This window comes from Stenella coeruleoalba (genome assembly GCF_951394435.1).
Source record: "Stenella coeruleoalba genome assembly, chromosome: 10".
NCBI lineage: Eukaryota > Metazoa > Chordata > Mammalia > Artiodactyla > Delphinidae > Stenella > Stenella coeruleoalba.
This window is the reverse complement of record NC_137156.1, coordinates 103,870,486-103,884,009: the sequence shown is the minus strand read 5'-3', so window position 1 is coordinate 103,884,009 and position 13,524 is coordinate 103,870,486. Positions and strand designations below refer to the sequence as shown.

At 61.1% G+C, this 13,524-nt stretch overlaps 2 protein-coding genes across 15 annotated transcripts in view; both read left to right on the top strand.

Annotated features, from left to right (window-relative positions):
- PODXL2 (podocalyxin like 2) overlaps positions 1-604 on the top strand; it is a 31,934-nt gene extending 31,330 nt beyond the window's left edge. For all 4 annotated transcript variants that reach the window (XM_079935262.1, XM_079935261.1, XM_079935260.1 and 1 more), the window contains one exon: positions 246-604. In XM_079935262.1, the coding sequence (XP_079791388.1) occupies positions 246-458 (213 nt within the window). In that variant the 3' untranslated portion in view covers positions 459-604. The remainder of the gene's footprint in view (positions 1-245) is intronic.
- A 146-nt stretch (positions 605-750) lies between these two features.
- ABTB1 (ankyrin repeat and BTB domain containing 1) lies at positions 751-8,826 on the top strand. Of its 11 annotated transcripts, XR_013830312.1 has the most exons (13): positions 751-916; positions 2,075-2,137; positions 2,232-2,287; positions 3,150-3,294; positions 3,400-3,559; positions 3,658-3,703; positions 3,876-4,067; positions 4,155-4,273; positions 4,523-4,618; positions 4,720-4,887; positions 5,648-5,848; positions 5,914-7,896; positions 8,005-8,036. XR_013830312.1 is itself a non-coding variant. In XM_079935272.1 (12 exons), exons 5-12 carry the CDS (start codon positions 3,506-3,508, stop codon positions 6,118-6,120), a joined length of 1,083 nt encoding a protein of 360 aa, XP_079791398.1. In that variant the 5' UTR covers positions 751-916; positions 2,075-2,102; positions 2,232-2,287; positions 3,150-3,294; positions 3,400-3,505; the 3' UTR covers positions 6,121-8,826. The 11 variants fall into 11 exon arrangements, 10 of the variants coding, with proteins under 10 accessions (XP_079791398.1, XP_079791395.1, XP_079791394.1 ...); XM_079935272.1 differs by having other exon boundaries at positions 2,075-2,102; positions 5,914-8,826; XM_079935269.1 differs by having other exon boundaries at positions 3,966-4,061; positions 5,914-8,826.
- Positions 8,827-13,524: the final 4,698 nt, after the last annotated feature.

Genomic DNA, 13,524 nt, shown 5'->3' with positions numbered 1-13,524 from the left:
CCCCTTTAGAAGGGGTCGGTGCTGGCGGGAGGGACCAGATGGTGTCAGGGAGGCCATGGGTCTGTTCCGTGTGCAGGGTCAGTAGTCATTTTAAGAAAGGACCCAGAGCCGAAAGGGCCTGCGTCCATCAGGGTCCGCTGGGGTTCCCTGCGTGCGGTTTGGCCGCCGGCCTGAGGCCCGGTGAAGGGATGAAGCGGGGGCGGCGGGGGCCCGGCGTGCTCTCCCAGCGGCCCCTCCCGCCGCAGTCGCACGGCGAGGAGCTGCGCTTCGTGGAGAACGGCTGCCACGACAACCCCACGCTGGACGTGGCCAGCGACAGCCAGTCGGAGATGCAGGAGAAGCAGCCCAGCCTGAACGGCGGCGGCGCCGTCAACGGCCCGGGGGGCTGGAGCGCGCTCATGGGGGGCAAGCGCGACCCCGAGGACTCGGACGTATTCGAGGAGGACACGCACCTGTGAGGGGCTGTGCCCCGCCCGGCCCTCGGCGCGGGGTCCCCGCTTTCCCCCGACTCACGACGCACCTCGGCCCCATCCCCGTCCCCACCCGACGCCCCGAGGGGCTGCCCCGGGACCCCATTAAAGCCGCCCGGAGAGCACGCCGGGCCCCGCGCCTCCGCCTGCGCGACTGGTTTTTGCGCTTGGGGGCGGAGTGGGGGGAGAACGTGTGTGATAAGCGGAGGCGGTGGACTAAGGGGCGGGGCGGGGCGGGCACATCCCGGGTCGGTCCTCCGGGCGCCAGGCGCCGCTGCGGAGCGGGCGGGGCGGAGCGGGCGGGGCGCGGCGCGGCGCGGCGTGTTTATATCCGGCGGGGCTTCGCCGCTGCCCTGGGGTCGCCGGGCCGGGGTCGGGGACGTCCGCGCCATGGACACCTGCGACCTGTTCTCCAGCTGCAGGAAGGGGGACGTGGGCCGAGTGCGGTGAGGAGCCGTGGCCCCGAGGAGGGTGTGAGTCGGCCGCCCGCGGAGCGCCTGGCCGGGGTGGGGGTGGGGGGCGGCCCGGGCGCCGAAGCAGGACCGCCCCGGTCCAGGCAGCTCTCTGAGCGGGGGCGCGGGGGTCGGGTGCTGGCGTGACTTTTTCCGGGAGTCCCGGAGGGGAGGACTGCCACGCGGACGCCCGGAGGAGGCGGAGAGGGGCAGAGAGAAGAGAAGGGCCCGGAGGTCAGACCCTGGGGGCAGGCCTGGGACGCCCCCTACGTGGCTCCTCTGATGAGCTGCGGACCCCGCGCTGGGAACGCCTGTGGCCCGGAACCAGCCTCTGGTTCTCAGAAGTTCGGGAACTCCTAATTGCGGTTGACGCAGCCCGGGTGCTGCAATCGCTGTCTCCGCGGGCCGCACGGGGAGGGGAGGGGGCTGCTGATGTGGGATATGAGGCACCTGTTTTCCTTCCCCCATCCCTGGTCCCGACCTCCCCTGGCGCCCTCCCCTGGGCCAGTCGGGGACTTCCTGAGCCCCGCAGCTTCTCCGGGCTCCTCCCCAGGGTCGGGTGACACCTGGGAGTTAGTTGGTAGCCCCCAAAGTGTGGTGCACTCTGAGATCCAACCTGGGCGTCTCCTCGAAGTGGGTTCCTGTCCATCACCATTCTTCGTGGTCTCCCCTCACCCGTCTCCTCTGCTGCTTTGTTTCCTGACTTCCGCCTTCTATATAATCTGTTCATTTTTCGTTTCCACGCTGCCAGGACGCCTGCAAGTCTCCTGGTCGTCCTGTCCACCTCCAGTCCCTCTGCCCTGGGAAGGCTAACCTGCCACCCCATGCAGCCCGAGGGTTCGGGTGGAGGCAGGGCCTCCCCCCTCCTCCTCCTCCTCCTCCTCCTCCTCCTCCCCCCCCCTCCTTCCCTCCCTCCCTCCCTCCCTCCCTCCCTCCCTTCAGCCTTCAGCCCAGATGCTCAGCCTCTTCAGCTCTGGGGCCTCTGACGCCCAGGGGCTCCCACATCCACTCTTCGTGGCTCCTTTGCCTTAAACGCCTGTCCTGCTCTGGTCTCTGCCCTCACCTGGGGAGGCTTTCCTCCTTCCCCTTCCGCAGGTCTCCTCTCCAGACCCCAAACCCATCCTGACCTAGGCTCTGACCTCCCCTGCCCAGGTACCTGCTGGAGCAGCGAGACGTGGAGGTGAATGTGCGGGACAAGTGGGACAGCACCCCCTTGTGAGTGCCGGGGGGGGGGGGGGGCAGGGGGTGGGTAGGGTGGGCGGGGCCTGCAGGCCTGACAGCGCCCCTGCCCCGCCCATCTCCCCCTCAGGTACTATGCCTGCCTCTGTGGACACGAAGAGCTGGTGCTCTACCTGCTAGCCAACGGTGAGTGCGCAGGGCAGGGCTGGGTGGGGCGGTGGACGTGGGCTGTGCCCAGGGGCCCTGGCATCCCCTCTCAGTCCCGCACCCCGTCAGCAATGCCCTTAGCTCTGCCCTCAGAGCCGGTTCTCCCCTCAGCTCCGCAGCCCCGGGTCAGCGTCCCTGCGGCTGCCCCTCCCTGTCCTCTACCGTGTGTTGTCCTTGCCACAGTGGGCATGCCCCACGGCCAGTGTGACCTGCTTCCTGGCCTGAGTGCCTTCCCTGCTGTGTTTCCCATGAGCTAGAGAACCTGGCCTGCCCTGAGCTGCTCCTTGACAGGCGCCCCCTCCCGCCCCGCCAGCCGTCTGCTGCCTCCCCACGTGCCGCTCAGGGCCTTTGCACTTGCTGTTCCTTTTGCTCAGAAGGCCTTTCCCAGGTCTTGGCATGGCTCTCACTCATTTCACGTCTCTGCACCTTGTTTCTGCCACAGTGACCTTCCACAGCCTCTCCTGTGGCAGCTGCCACCACTGTCACCCTTCATCTTGCTTAGCTTTTTTTTCAGAGCACCTGACGTCATTTGCTAACCTGTGTATGTCTTTCTGCCCCAGGAACCTCAGTTAGGTGAGGACGGGGGACTCTTCTGCCTAGGGTGTGTCCCCAGACTGCCAGTGCACAGATTAGGGCCGGCCTCCAAGCCGTCTGTTTTGTGTGGCGTGTGGCGTGTGCCTGGGCCCCGGCAGGGAGGATGCTGGGGCACGAGCAGGCCCAGGGCGACTCGGGCCCCGTAGGTGGGGTGGGGAGGGGGAGTTGCGCCTCTCCCCCAGGCCCCTCCCCAGCTGTGGCGGGCAGCCCCATGGCCCTGCAGATTGGGCAGCCCTGCCGTCCCCAGGAGCCCGCTGCGAGGCCAACACCTTCGATGGGGAGCGCTGTCTCTACGGGGCCCAGAGCGAGGCCATCCGCCGGGCCCTGCGTGACTACAAGCAGGTGACGGCCTCCTACCGGCGGCGGGACTACTACTATAGCTGCCTGCTGCGGTGAGACTGAGCGCGAGACAGCCCTGCACAGAGGCTCTGTGGTGGGCGTGGCCGGTGTGGGGACTTGGGGGCGGCACTGCTGAGGACCCCCTCCACTGCCCCCAGCCTCCTGGAGCAGGGCATCCACAGCGACGTGGTCTTCTTAGTGCACGGCAAGTCCTTCCGGGCACATCGCTGCATCCTGGGTGCTCGCAGCACCTACTTCGCACACATGCTCGACACCAAATGGAAGGGCAAGAGTGTCGTGGTCCTCAGGCACCCTCTGGTGCGTCCCTCCCGGGGATGGGGAGGGCAGAGGGTGAGCAGGGAATTTGTGTTGAGCGGCTGTCTCTGACCTTGTCTCCCTGCGGTCTCTGCCTGCAGATCAACCCCGTGGCCTTTGGGGCCCTCCTGCAGTACCTGTACACAGGTGAGCCCTGGGTCTGGGTAGGGAGGGGCTGCAGCACACCCAGACGTGGCTTTGGCGCCACTTTTTCTCTCCTGGGGCTCATCCCCTGGGGCGCAGGGTGGTTCCAGCTGCCTCCTGGGCTGGGTTTTCCCACCCACAGAGGAGCCCTTCTCGTCTGTCCCGGGTCCTGTAGAACTCGGGTGGTGGGCCGAGGCACGGCCGCGGGGCAGCCGAGGGCCCCCTCAGGCTCTGAGCCTCCCCCCAGCCCTGCACCCATACCCAGGCTGCCTGGACGTCGGTGTGGAGCATGTCGGCGACTGTGAGCGTCTGGCCAAGCAGTGCCAGCTGTGGGACCTGCTCGGCGACCTGGAGGCCAAGTGTGAGTGTGCGTGTCCAGGACTTGGGGCCCGGAGCCTCAGGCAGCAGCTGGCGGGCCGCCCGGCTCCCTGAAGCTGCGTTCTCCCCTCCACAGTGGCTTCCAAGCCAGGCACGTGTGTGAAGGTGCTGACCATTGAGCCCCCCCAGGTAGACCCCCGGCTGCGGGAGGACCTGGCCCTGCTGGCCGACTGTGCCCTGCCCCCCGAGCTCCGGGTAAGCACACCCGCCTGGGCTGGGCTTGTGGGTAGGGGGCGTGTCTGGGGATGGGTATGCGGTTTAAACCTAGAGCCCAGTTGCTTCCCTTTTCTGAGCTAGCCTGCTTGCTTTAGTTGTCTTGTATCTAAGTCAACGTGGGGCAGCGGTCGTCCTCCAGGATGAGCTAGAACGGGCTCTTGGCCGGGGCCGGCTGCTCTCCCGTCTCCTGCCTGCTCTGGTGGCACCTGCTCTGCTGTCCCCCGCCAGGGTGATCTTGGCGAGCTGCCCTTCCCTTGCGACGGCTTCAGCAGCTGTCCTGATGTCTGCTTCCGAGTGGACGGTTACAGCTTCCTCTGTCACAAGGTACTAAGTTTTTTCCCTCCGGACCCCCACCCCTGCCTTAAGCCCCGGGCCAGCTCCTCCAGGCACAAGTCTTGGCCCATCCTGAGCCCAGCCTCCCACAGGCCTTCTTCTGTGGCCGCAGCGATTACTTCCGGGCCCTGCTGGATGACCACTTCCGCGAGAACGAGGAGCTGGAGGCGTCAGGCGGCCTCCTGGCCATCACCCTGCACGACGTCTCGCCCGCCGTCTTCACCCATGTGCTGTACTACGTCTACAGTGACGACACCGAGGTGTGCGCGCTGGGCAGGGCTTGGGGGGGCTACACAGGCCACGTCACCACGGGGCTTAGAGGGAGCGCCCAGGTCTGGACTGGCTCTGGGAGGCCTGTTCTCCATGAGGCTGGAGTGTGGGTCCTGTGTGAACGTTTCTGTCAGGTGGAGGGGCCCTGGTTTCAGGGCAAGAATGAGTGACAAGACTCGTGGCGTGAGCACCTGGCACTTGGAGACACAGTGTAGCCACCTGAGGTCCCCAAGTTTTCCAGCCATGGGGTGGGCGGGGACAGTCACCCTGAATTCCTGCAACAGTGGGGATGCGTTGGGGTCACCACAGGGCCCTTTGGCTGCCCCGAGGCAGCTGCCCCCGGTGAGGAGGCGGCAGGTGTGCACTGCCTGCTTGTGCGCGTGTGCGCTGGCCACTGTAGCGATAGGGTGACTGAGGAAGGGGGTTCGTTTCCTGTTTCTCCGCGGTGAGTGCCCAGGGCAGGGTTAGCACACTTCCTCCCACAAGGGTCAGTGGGCTGTAGGATCCCTGTCACAGCTGCTCCCAGAGAACGGGGTGACGGCCAAGCAGGTGTCCCCGCCTGGACTGGGTGAAAGTTGCACCCAGCTTCCCTCGTCCTCTGGAGGCCGTGCTTGCCACAGCAGGTGGGAAACATGGGCTCTGGCTGTGGGGCTCGGGGCAGAGCTGGCCTGCAACGTGAGCCCCTGGCTCGGCCCGTGGACCCCATTCTTAAGTCTCGGGTGCCCTTCCTCACCTCCGTTCTCTTCACAGCTGCCTCCCGAGTTGGCCTACGACGTGCTGAGTGTGGCTGACATGTACCTGTTGCCAGGCCTGAAGCAGCTGTGTGGCCGTGGCCTGGCCCAGCTGCTGGACGAGGACAGCGTGGTGGGCGTGTGGCGCGTGGCCAAGCTGTTTGGCCTGGCGCGCCTGGAGGACCAGTGCACGAAGTACATGGCCAAGGTCATCGAGAAGGTGAGCGTGGGCCCGGGGTGGCTGAGGGTGGGTGGCGGGCGTGCCCTGAGCTGGCCTGTCCGCAGCTGCTGGAGCGGGAGGACTTCGTGGAGGCGGTGAAGGAGGAGGCCGCGGCCGTGACGGCCCGGCAGGAGACGGACTCCATCCCGCTGGTGGACGACATCCGCTTCCACTTGGGCAGCACCGCGCAGACGTGCAGCGCCATGGAGCAGGCAGAGCGGCAGCTGCGGGCGCTGGAGGACCTGCTGGCGTCTGTCGGCCTGGACTGCTGAGGGCTGCGCGCCATGTGGTCTGTGAGCTCGGGGCGTCACCGCGCCGGTAGGCGCTCGGCGGGGCTCCCCTCCTCTTTGTGCCTGGGGACCCCGGGGAGGGGCACCTGGGGATGAGGCCTCTCCCGCAGCACAAACCAGCCCCAAGACCCTGGGGCTGGGCACCACTCAGGGAAACCTGGCGGGCCGTTTCTTAGGGCCTCCCTCCCACGTCCCACCTGCTCCTGGCCCCTCCTCGCATGCTTTCCTGGGCGGAGGCGGCAATAAAGCTTGAATTCACCGTGGGAGCCTGTGTACCAGGGACAGGGTCGGGGGAGCTCGGGTCAGGGCCCCGCGTCTGTGGGTCTGAGTAGGCAGCCCCTCTGATGACCAGACTCCCCTTGGGGACAGGGTTTCCCCTTGGCCCTGGGAGGTTTCGTGGGGCCAGAGGTGTTTGCCCTCAGGTGAGCTAAGGCAGGGCTTCTGAGCTCGCTTACTGAGCAGCTGCTCATACGGCTCGCCGTGGGGCCTCAGCCCAGCCTGCACCTTGGGGCGCAGGGCCCCAGCTAAGCAGACCTGGCCGGGCTCCCTGCACCCGCCTCAGCCACTGGCTGTGGTGCGTATCAGTCCAGGGGGTGCTGAGGATGGAAGCCACTGTTTTACCCTCAGCCCAGGGCCTCCTCGAAGTGAACACTGTTGAATCAAAAATTTCCATACATTTTACTAGGAAATACTATATGCATTCTATTCCATCACAAGATCCCATTGGGAAAAACAGATCAACCGTTAACAGAGTAAGCAAAAACAGAAAAGAAAAACGGCTTATACGTAAAGTGGAGTGTAAGGGCGAAGAGGGCCTGCCGGCGGGGCAGCGGCCACAAGCCGACCGACCGTGCTGTGCCGAGTCCCGGGGGACTGGGGCAAAAGACAACCAGGAATCCTGCTTTGAAAGTTCATCATTAATTAATTTTGATTTAAAAGTAAAGTATTACATTAAACTATTGCTTATTTTTAATGACTATGATTTTTGGTGCACCCTTGTGTGCCTGAGGGGAGTGCCTCACTTGCCTCGCCCTAGTCCTGGCTCTTACCTAAAGATATACGTTTTTTTAACCCATCCTATAATTTCCCACCTGCAAAAAAAAAAAAAAGGCATGCATATGTTTGCTCCTCCACCTGGAAAACTCCTACATAGCTTTCAGTGTCTGCCTCAATGCGGCAGAGTGAGGAGGAGTGAGGGTGCCGTCACAAAGTTAGGAGTGTTCTTGCCAGGGCGAGGGGCAGCCTTCATTCCTGGAGCCCTCTACTAGCATAAAAATTCTCAGTTTGGTAAAAGTCTGAAGCACAGCCTCAGGCAGGGACTTCTGCGGGGGGGGGGGGGGGGGGGGGGCCTGGAGCCAGGAAGCTGCCCTCAGGCACTCCAGCCCCCCACCCCCCGGCCAGTGGCTTAGTTCTCGGAGTCCCATCAGCACCCTGCACCTGGGTGGTCACCACCTGCACCTCGGGGAGGCAGCGGCTGTCTTGCACGTGGGCCGGGGACCTGGGCTAGAGCACATCAGAGCCCTAGCATCCTTATCGGTCTAAGTGGGAGCAGTACTACCAACCACCAAACCTGGAGTGAGACGGGGTCCTGAGGAGGCACCAGCAGGGGTGGGGCTCAGCCCAGTGAACCTCGACGTGAACTCACCTCGTTCCTGGAAGATGGGACACGAGCAATTCTGGGCACGTGGTGTAGCCCCTTCTTACCCATGGAGTCGTGGAGATGGACACTCGTGTTCTCCTGATTCCTCGGCCCTCGAGGTAGCTGTCACCCAGCCTCCACGGTAGCCGCCTCCTGCCAGCTCGGCCCCAGTTGGGGCCCTGCCTCACCTCTAGCTCACTCTTACCTGCCGTGTTGGCATCTTCCAGGTGGATGCTGAGCCCAGGTCTCCCCTCCTGGAAAGCCTGGGGTGCATGCCTGGTTCCTGGGCACAGCCTGCTGTCTCTCTGAGCTCTGTGCCCGCCCTTTGCTGTGGGCACCTGGCTCATTTCCCAGCTTCCCTGCTGCCTTGAGCCGTGGCCACGCCACCAGGTCCTAGATGTGAGCAGAAACGGCAGATGGGGTCTCTGGTTTCGTCCTTGCAAAGCTCACCCTGCCCCTCTCCTTTCCTCCCTCCCAGTGGGCTGGGATAAGGATGCTGTGGCAGGAGCAGCCTCCTTGGTCCACGGGCTGGAAGCCACACACTCAGGGCCGTGAGTGGGACAGCAGCTGCTGCTCCCACCCAGCCCCCACCTGGCCACCGCCGTGTCCTCTACCCCAGGCTCCAGACACCTCCGGTCAGGGCGGGTGGCTCCCCGCTGTGGCTGGTCCCAGCACTGCACCCCCACCGCAGGCTCCCCCCACGCACCGTCCCGGGCGGGGTGCTGCTGCTGCTGGAGATCTCCGTCCCTGAGTCCCAGTCCTGGGACCAACCTGTGCTCCCTTCCCATCTACCCCGAGCCCCTCGGACACGCCCCTCTCATGCTCACCTCGTGCTCTCCCCTGCTGGGCCGGCCTGGCGCTCCATCGTCCCTCTTCCTGCCCCACCAAGATGAGGCAAGCTGTGTCACCCCGTCCTGGATCTGGGGGCAGCCCCAAGACCATGGGGCACCTGCCACGTGATGGCCCTCAGCAGGAGTCTGTGCTCTGTGGGTGCTCCCAGGAGGCAGGAACAGCCCAGAGAGGATACTGCCCACAGTCAACCCCTTGAGGCTTGGGCTGTAGGAGGAGTGCAGGCCTTGGGAGGGGACCGTTCTTCAGGTCTACGTGCCACCCAGGGGGCCTCTGCACAGGGGACAGCCAGCTCTGGCCACCTCGTGGGACCTATTCCAAAATGATTGAAAATTTCATCACAAGTCATCTCAGGAGAGCAGCTCACCTCCTCTCACGAGCACACCAACATCACAACCACCTGCAGAACCACCATCCACGGAAAAGACCAAACCCTGCCAGAAAATATCTTCTATCGCTAAAGACATAAAGAAGGAACGACGACGAGACAGTAGGAGTCCCTTAGCTAAAGACATAAAGAAGGAACGACGACGAGACAGCAAGAGTCCCTTAGCCCCAGGTGGGCAACCCACACACTGGAGAATAATGACCCTGCAGAGGTTCCCCCCGAGGAGTGAGAGCTCTGAGCCCCACGTCAGGCTCCGCAGCCCGGGGGTCCGGCACCGGGAGCCCCCAGAGCATCTGGCTGTGAAGACAGCGGGCCTTGACTGCAGGGGCCCCACAGGATGAGGGAGCAGAGACCCCACTCCTCAAGGGCCGCACAAAACCTCACACGCACCAGAACCCAGGGCAGAAGCAGTAATTTGATGGGAGCCTGGGCCAGACCTACCTGCTGTTCTTGGAGGGTCTCCTGCAGAGGTGGGGGGCGGTTGAGGCTCACCCTGGGGACACAGGCGCCAGTGGCAGATACACTGGGGGACATTCGGCCCGTGAACACAGCTGCTGTGCTGCTGGGCTGACATCTTGGCCTGTGAGCGCCAAGACCAAGCACCACCCAACAGCCTGTAGGCCCAGTGCTGGGAGCCTTGGGCCAAACAGCCCCCTGGGGGACAGAGCCCCACCCGTCAGCTGACAGGCTGCCTTGGGACCTGCTGAGCTCACAGCCCCCTGGGACACGGCCCTGCCCACCAGACGGCGCAGCTCCACCCACCAGTGGGCAGGCACCTGCCCTACCCTCCAGGGAGCCTGCTCAGGCTGCTAGACCAGCCTTGCCCAGCAGGGGGCAGACACCAGACCAAGAAAACCACAGCCCTAAAACTGGACAACTATATGTAAAACAATGAAATTACTGTAAGTCCCCTACATACAAACCTTCAAGTTGCGAACGAAATATGTGTTCCACTAACGTCAGGCGTGAGTGAAACTGCAGCTCGCCCTCCGTCTCCTATTGCTGACGATGCTTCAGCTCCACCGTCTCCCACCTCCTCTCCCTCCTCAGTCAGTAACTCTTCTTGCCTGTTCACTTGATGCCAGCCCTTGTATCCCAGCTGTTGCACTACTGTACTTTTCAAGGTACTGTACTGTAAGATTAAAAATGTTTTGGGCTTCCCTGGTGGTGCAGTGGTTGAGACTCCGCCTGCCGATGCAGGGGACCCCGGACCAGGAAGATTCCCACATGCCGTGGAGCGGCTGGGCCCGTGAGCCACGGCCACTGAGCCTGCGCGTCCGGAGCCTGTGCTCCGCAACGGGAGAGGCCACAACAGTGAGAGGCCCGCAGACCGCAAAAACAAAAACAAAAAAAAAAAAAAAAAAGTTTTATTTTTTGTGTTTATGTATTATTTGTGTGAAAAGCCTTATAAACCTATTACAGTACAGTACTACATAGCCCATTGTGTTAGCTGGGTACCTAGGCTAACTTGGTTGGACTTATAAACAAACGACTTACGCATGCGCTCTCGGAACAGAACTCATTCCTATGTAGGGGACTTACTTTAGAACATCCTCTAACACCATACACAAAATAAACTCGAAATGGATTAAAGACCTAAATGTAAGGCTGGACACTATGGAACTCACAGGAAAACACAGACAGAACACTCTATGACATAAATCGCAGCAAGGTCTCTTGCAATCCACCTCCTAGAGTAACAGAAATAAAAACCAAAGTAAACAAAGGGGACCTAAATAAACTTAAAAGCTTTTGCACAGCAAAGGAAACCATAAAGAAAAAAGACAACCCACAGAATGTGAGAAAATACTGGCAAACAAAGCAACCGACAAGGGATTAATCTCCAAAACGTATCAGCTCATGCAGTTCAATATCAAAAAACCAAACCCCATCAAAAAATGGGCAAATGATCTAGACAGATATTTCTCCAAAGAAGACATACAGATGGCCAAGAGGCACATGAAAAGATGCTCAACATCACTAATTATTAGAGAAATGCAAATCAGAACTACAATGAGGTATCACTTCACACCCGTCAGAATGGCCATCATCAAAAAGTAGGAACAACAAATGCTGGAGAGCGTGTGGAGAACAGGGAACCCTCCTACACTGTTGGTGGGAATGTGAATTGATACAGCCACTATGGAGAACGGTATGGAGGTTCCTTACAAAACTAAAAATAGAACTACCATATGAGCCAGCAATCCCACTCTTGGGCATATATCCAGAGAAAACCATAATTTGAAAGGATACATGCACCCCAGTGTTCACTGCAGCACTGTTTACAATAGCCAGGACATGGAAACAACCTAAATGTCCATCGACAGAGGAATGGATAAAGACGACGTGGTACAGATATAAAATGGAATATTGCTCAGCCATCAAAAAGAATGAAGTAATGCCATCTGCAGCTACATGGATGGACCCAGAGATTATCATACTACGTAAATCAGACAGAGAAAGGCAAATACCATATGATATCACTTATGTGTGAAATCTAAAAGGAAAAAAGAAAAAAAAAGATACAAATGAACTTATTTACAAAACAGACACACAGACTTAGAAAACAAACTTATGGTTACCAAAGGGGAAACGGGGGGGGGGGGCAGAGGAGAGATAAATTAAGAGTTTGGGATTAACATATACACACTACTATATATATAATAGGTAATAAGGACCTACTGTATAGCACAGGAACTCTACTCAATATTCTGTAATAACCTATGTGGGAAAAGAATCTGAGAAACATTGTATATATGTATAACTGAATCACTTAGCTGTACACCTGACTGAAACTAACACAACATTATAAATCAATTATACTCCAATATAAAATAAAAATTAAATTTAAAAAAAAAAAGAAAAGAAAACCACAGTCCTGCAGCTTGTGGACCCAGCCTGCCCAGAGCAGGCCAGATCCGCCCTGGGACCAGCTGGGCCCCGGCCCTGCCCACCGGCAGGTCACCGCAAGCTTCAGGACACCCTGGACCCCAGACCCAACTGTGTCAGGAACTGCTCCCCCACCGGCCATCGAACACCAGCTCTGGGAACCCTGGGCCCGGCTCCGCCTGCCAGTAGACTGGCACTAACCCCAGGACCTGGCCTCACCCGCCAGTGGGTGGGCAGCATCCCACGGTCTCCTGGACCCCGACTCTGCCCACCAGGGAGCCAGCACTAGCCTGGGGTCCCCTAGGATTCCACAACCCGCCGCCTCGTGACCAGACCCCGCTAACCAGCAGCCCGCGGCATCCACACGTGGCAAGGCCTGGCGACCAGCCAGGCCAGGGGCCGACCAGGCCCACCAGACGCCCCACACGCTCAGCCCCCTGCCACAGAAGGGCTCACGCAGCCCCCCAGAGCATGCAGCTTGGGTGACGAGAGGAGAGAGCACCGCTGGGACACAGGACGTCTCCTACAGAGGCCCCCTCTCCAAGGTCGAGAAACGTCACTAACAGACATAAAATACAAATAGCAACTCAGACACACCGAGGGGGCAGAGGAACATTGTTCCAGACGAAGGAAAAGATAAAGCCCAGAAGAACTAAGTGACGTGGAGCTGGGCGACCTGCCCGAGGAAGCGTCCAGAGCAGCGACCCTGAGGACGGTCCAGGAACTCGGGAGGAGAACCATGCCCAGAAAGATTGAGGATTTCAAGCCAGCAACAGCAGAACATTAAACCCGAGGGGGCCCTTGGAGGTGTGGCCTGGGTGAGGGCACGGGCGCCCACCAAGAAGTGGGCCCTGCGCCTACAACCCCAGTTCCAGGCTCCAGCCTGGCCCAGAGAGAGCACTGGTCCCCCACCCCCTCCCTCCCTGGACAGATATTTACCAGGGACCCCTGGAAACCACACAGAGGTCTGACGCGAGGACCCAGCTCCCGCAGCTCAGCTCCGGTGGGGGGACAGGGCTATTGAGGGTCCACAGAACGCGGTCGAGTCAGATGGCAGTGGCTGTGCTGCAGGAGTGGTGGCGGGGGCCAGGGAGTGGGTAGCTCCACACAGGGTGGTGGGAAGGCTCCACAGAGAGGCTGGCGTGTGGCCACGGGCCCAGGGCCTGCAGGCTTGGGAGGGCCGTGGCCGCCTCTGCGTGAGATGGGACCACGAGGGTTGGAGTGGGAAGGGCCACCGCCTGACTCGTTGAACACCCGCTCTGATCGCTATGTGGGAAAAGACCAATGGGACACAAGTCGGAAGATGGGGCACCCGGAGGAGGCTGCTGTGGCCACCAGCAGGAAGGGACAGTGACTGCCCTGGGGCCAGTGGGGCCAGAGGGAGATGGTCTGCCTGGACAGACAGGCAGCCGACAGCCTCTGCTTCTGGGTCAGGCGCAGGGGCGACGGAGGGAGGGGTGCAGGCACCCGCCCGAGCTGGGGTCTCCTGCGCTCAGGTGGGCGAGGCAGAGGTGCAGCCACGGGGGAGGAGATCAGAACTTATTTCTAAATTGTCAAAAGTTACGTGGGACTGTGGAGGAGGGTCAGCCGTGGAGCCCAGAACTGGGGCGGCCCGGCCTCT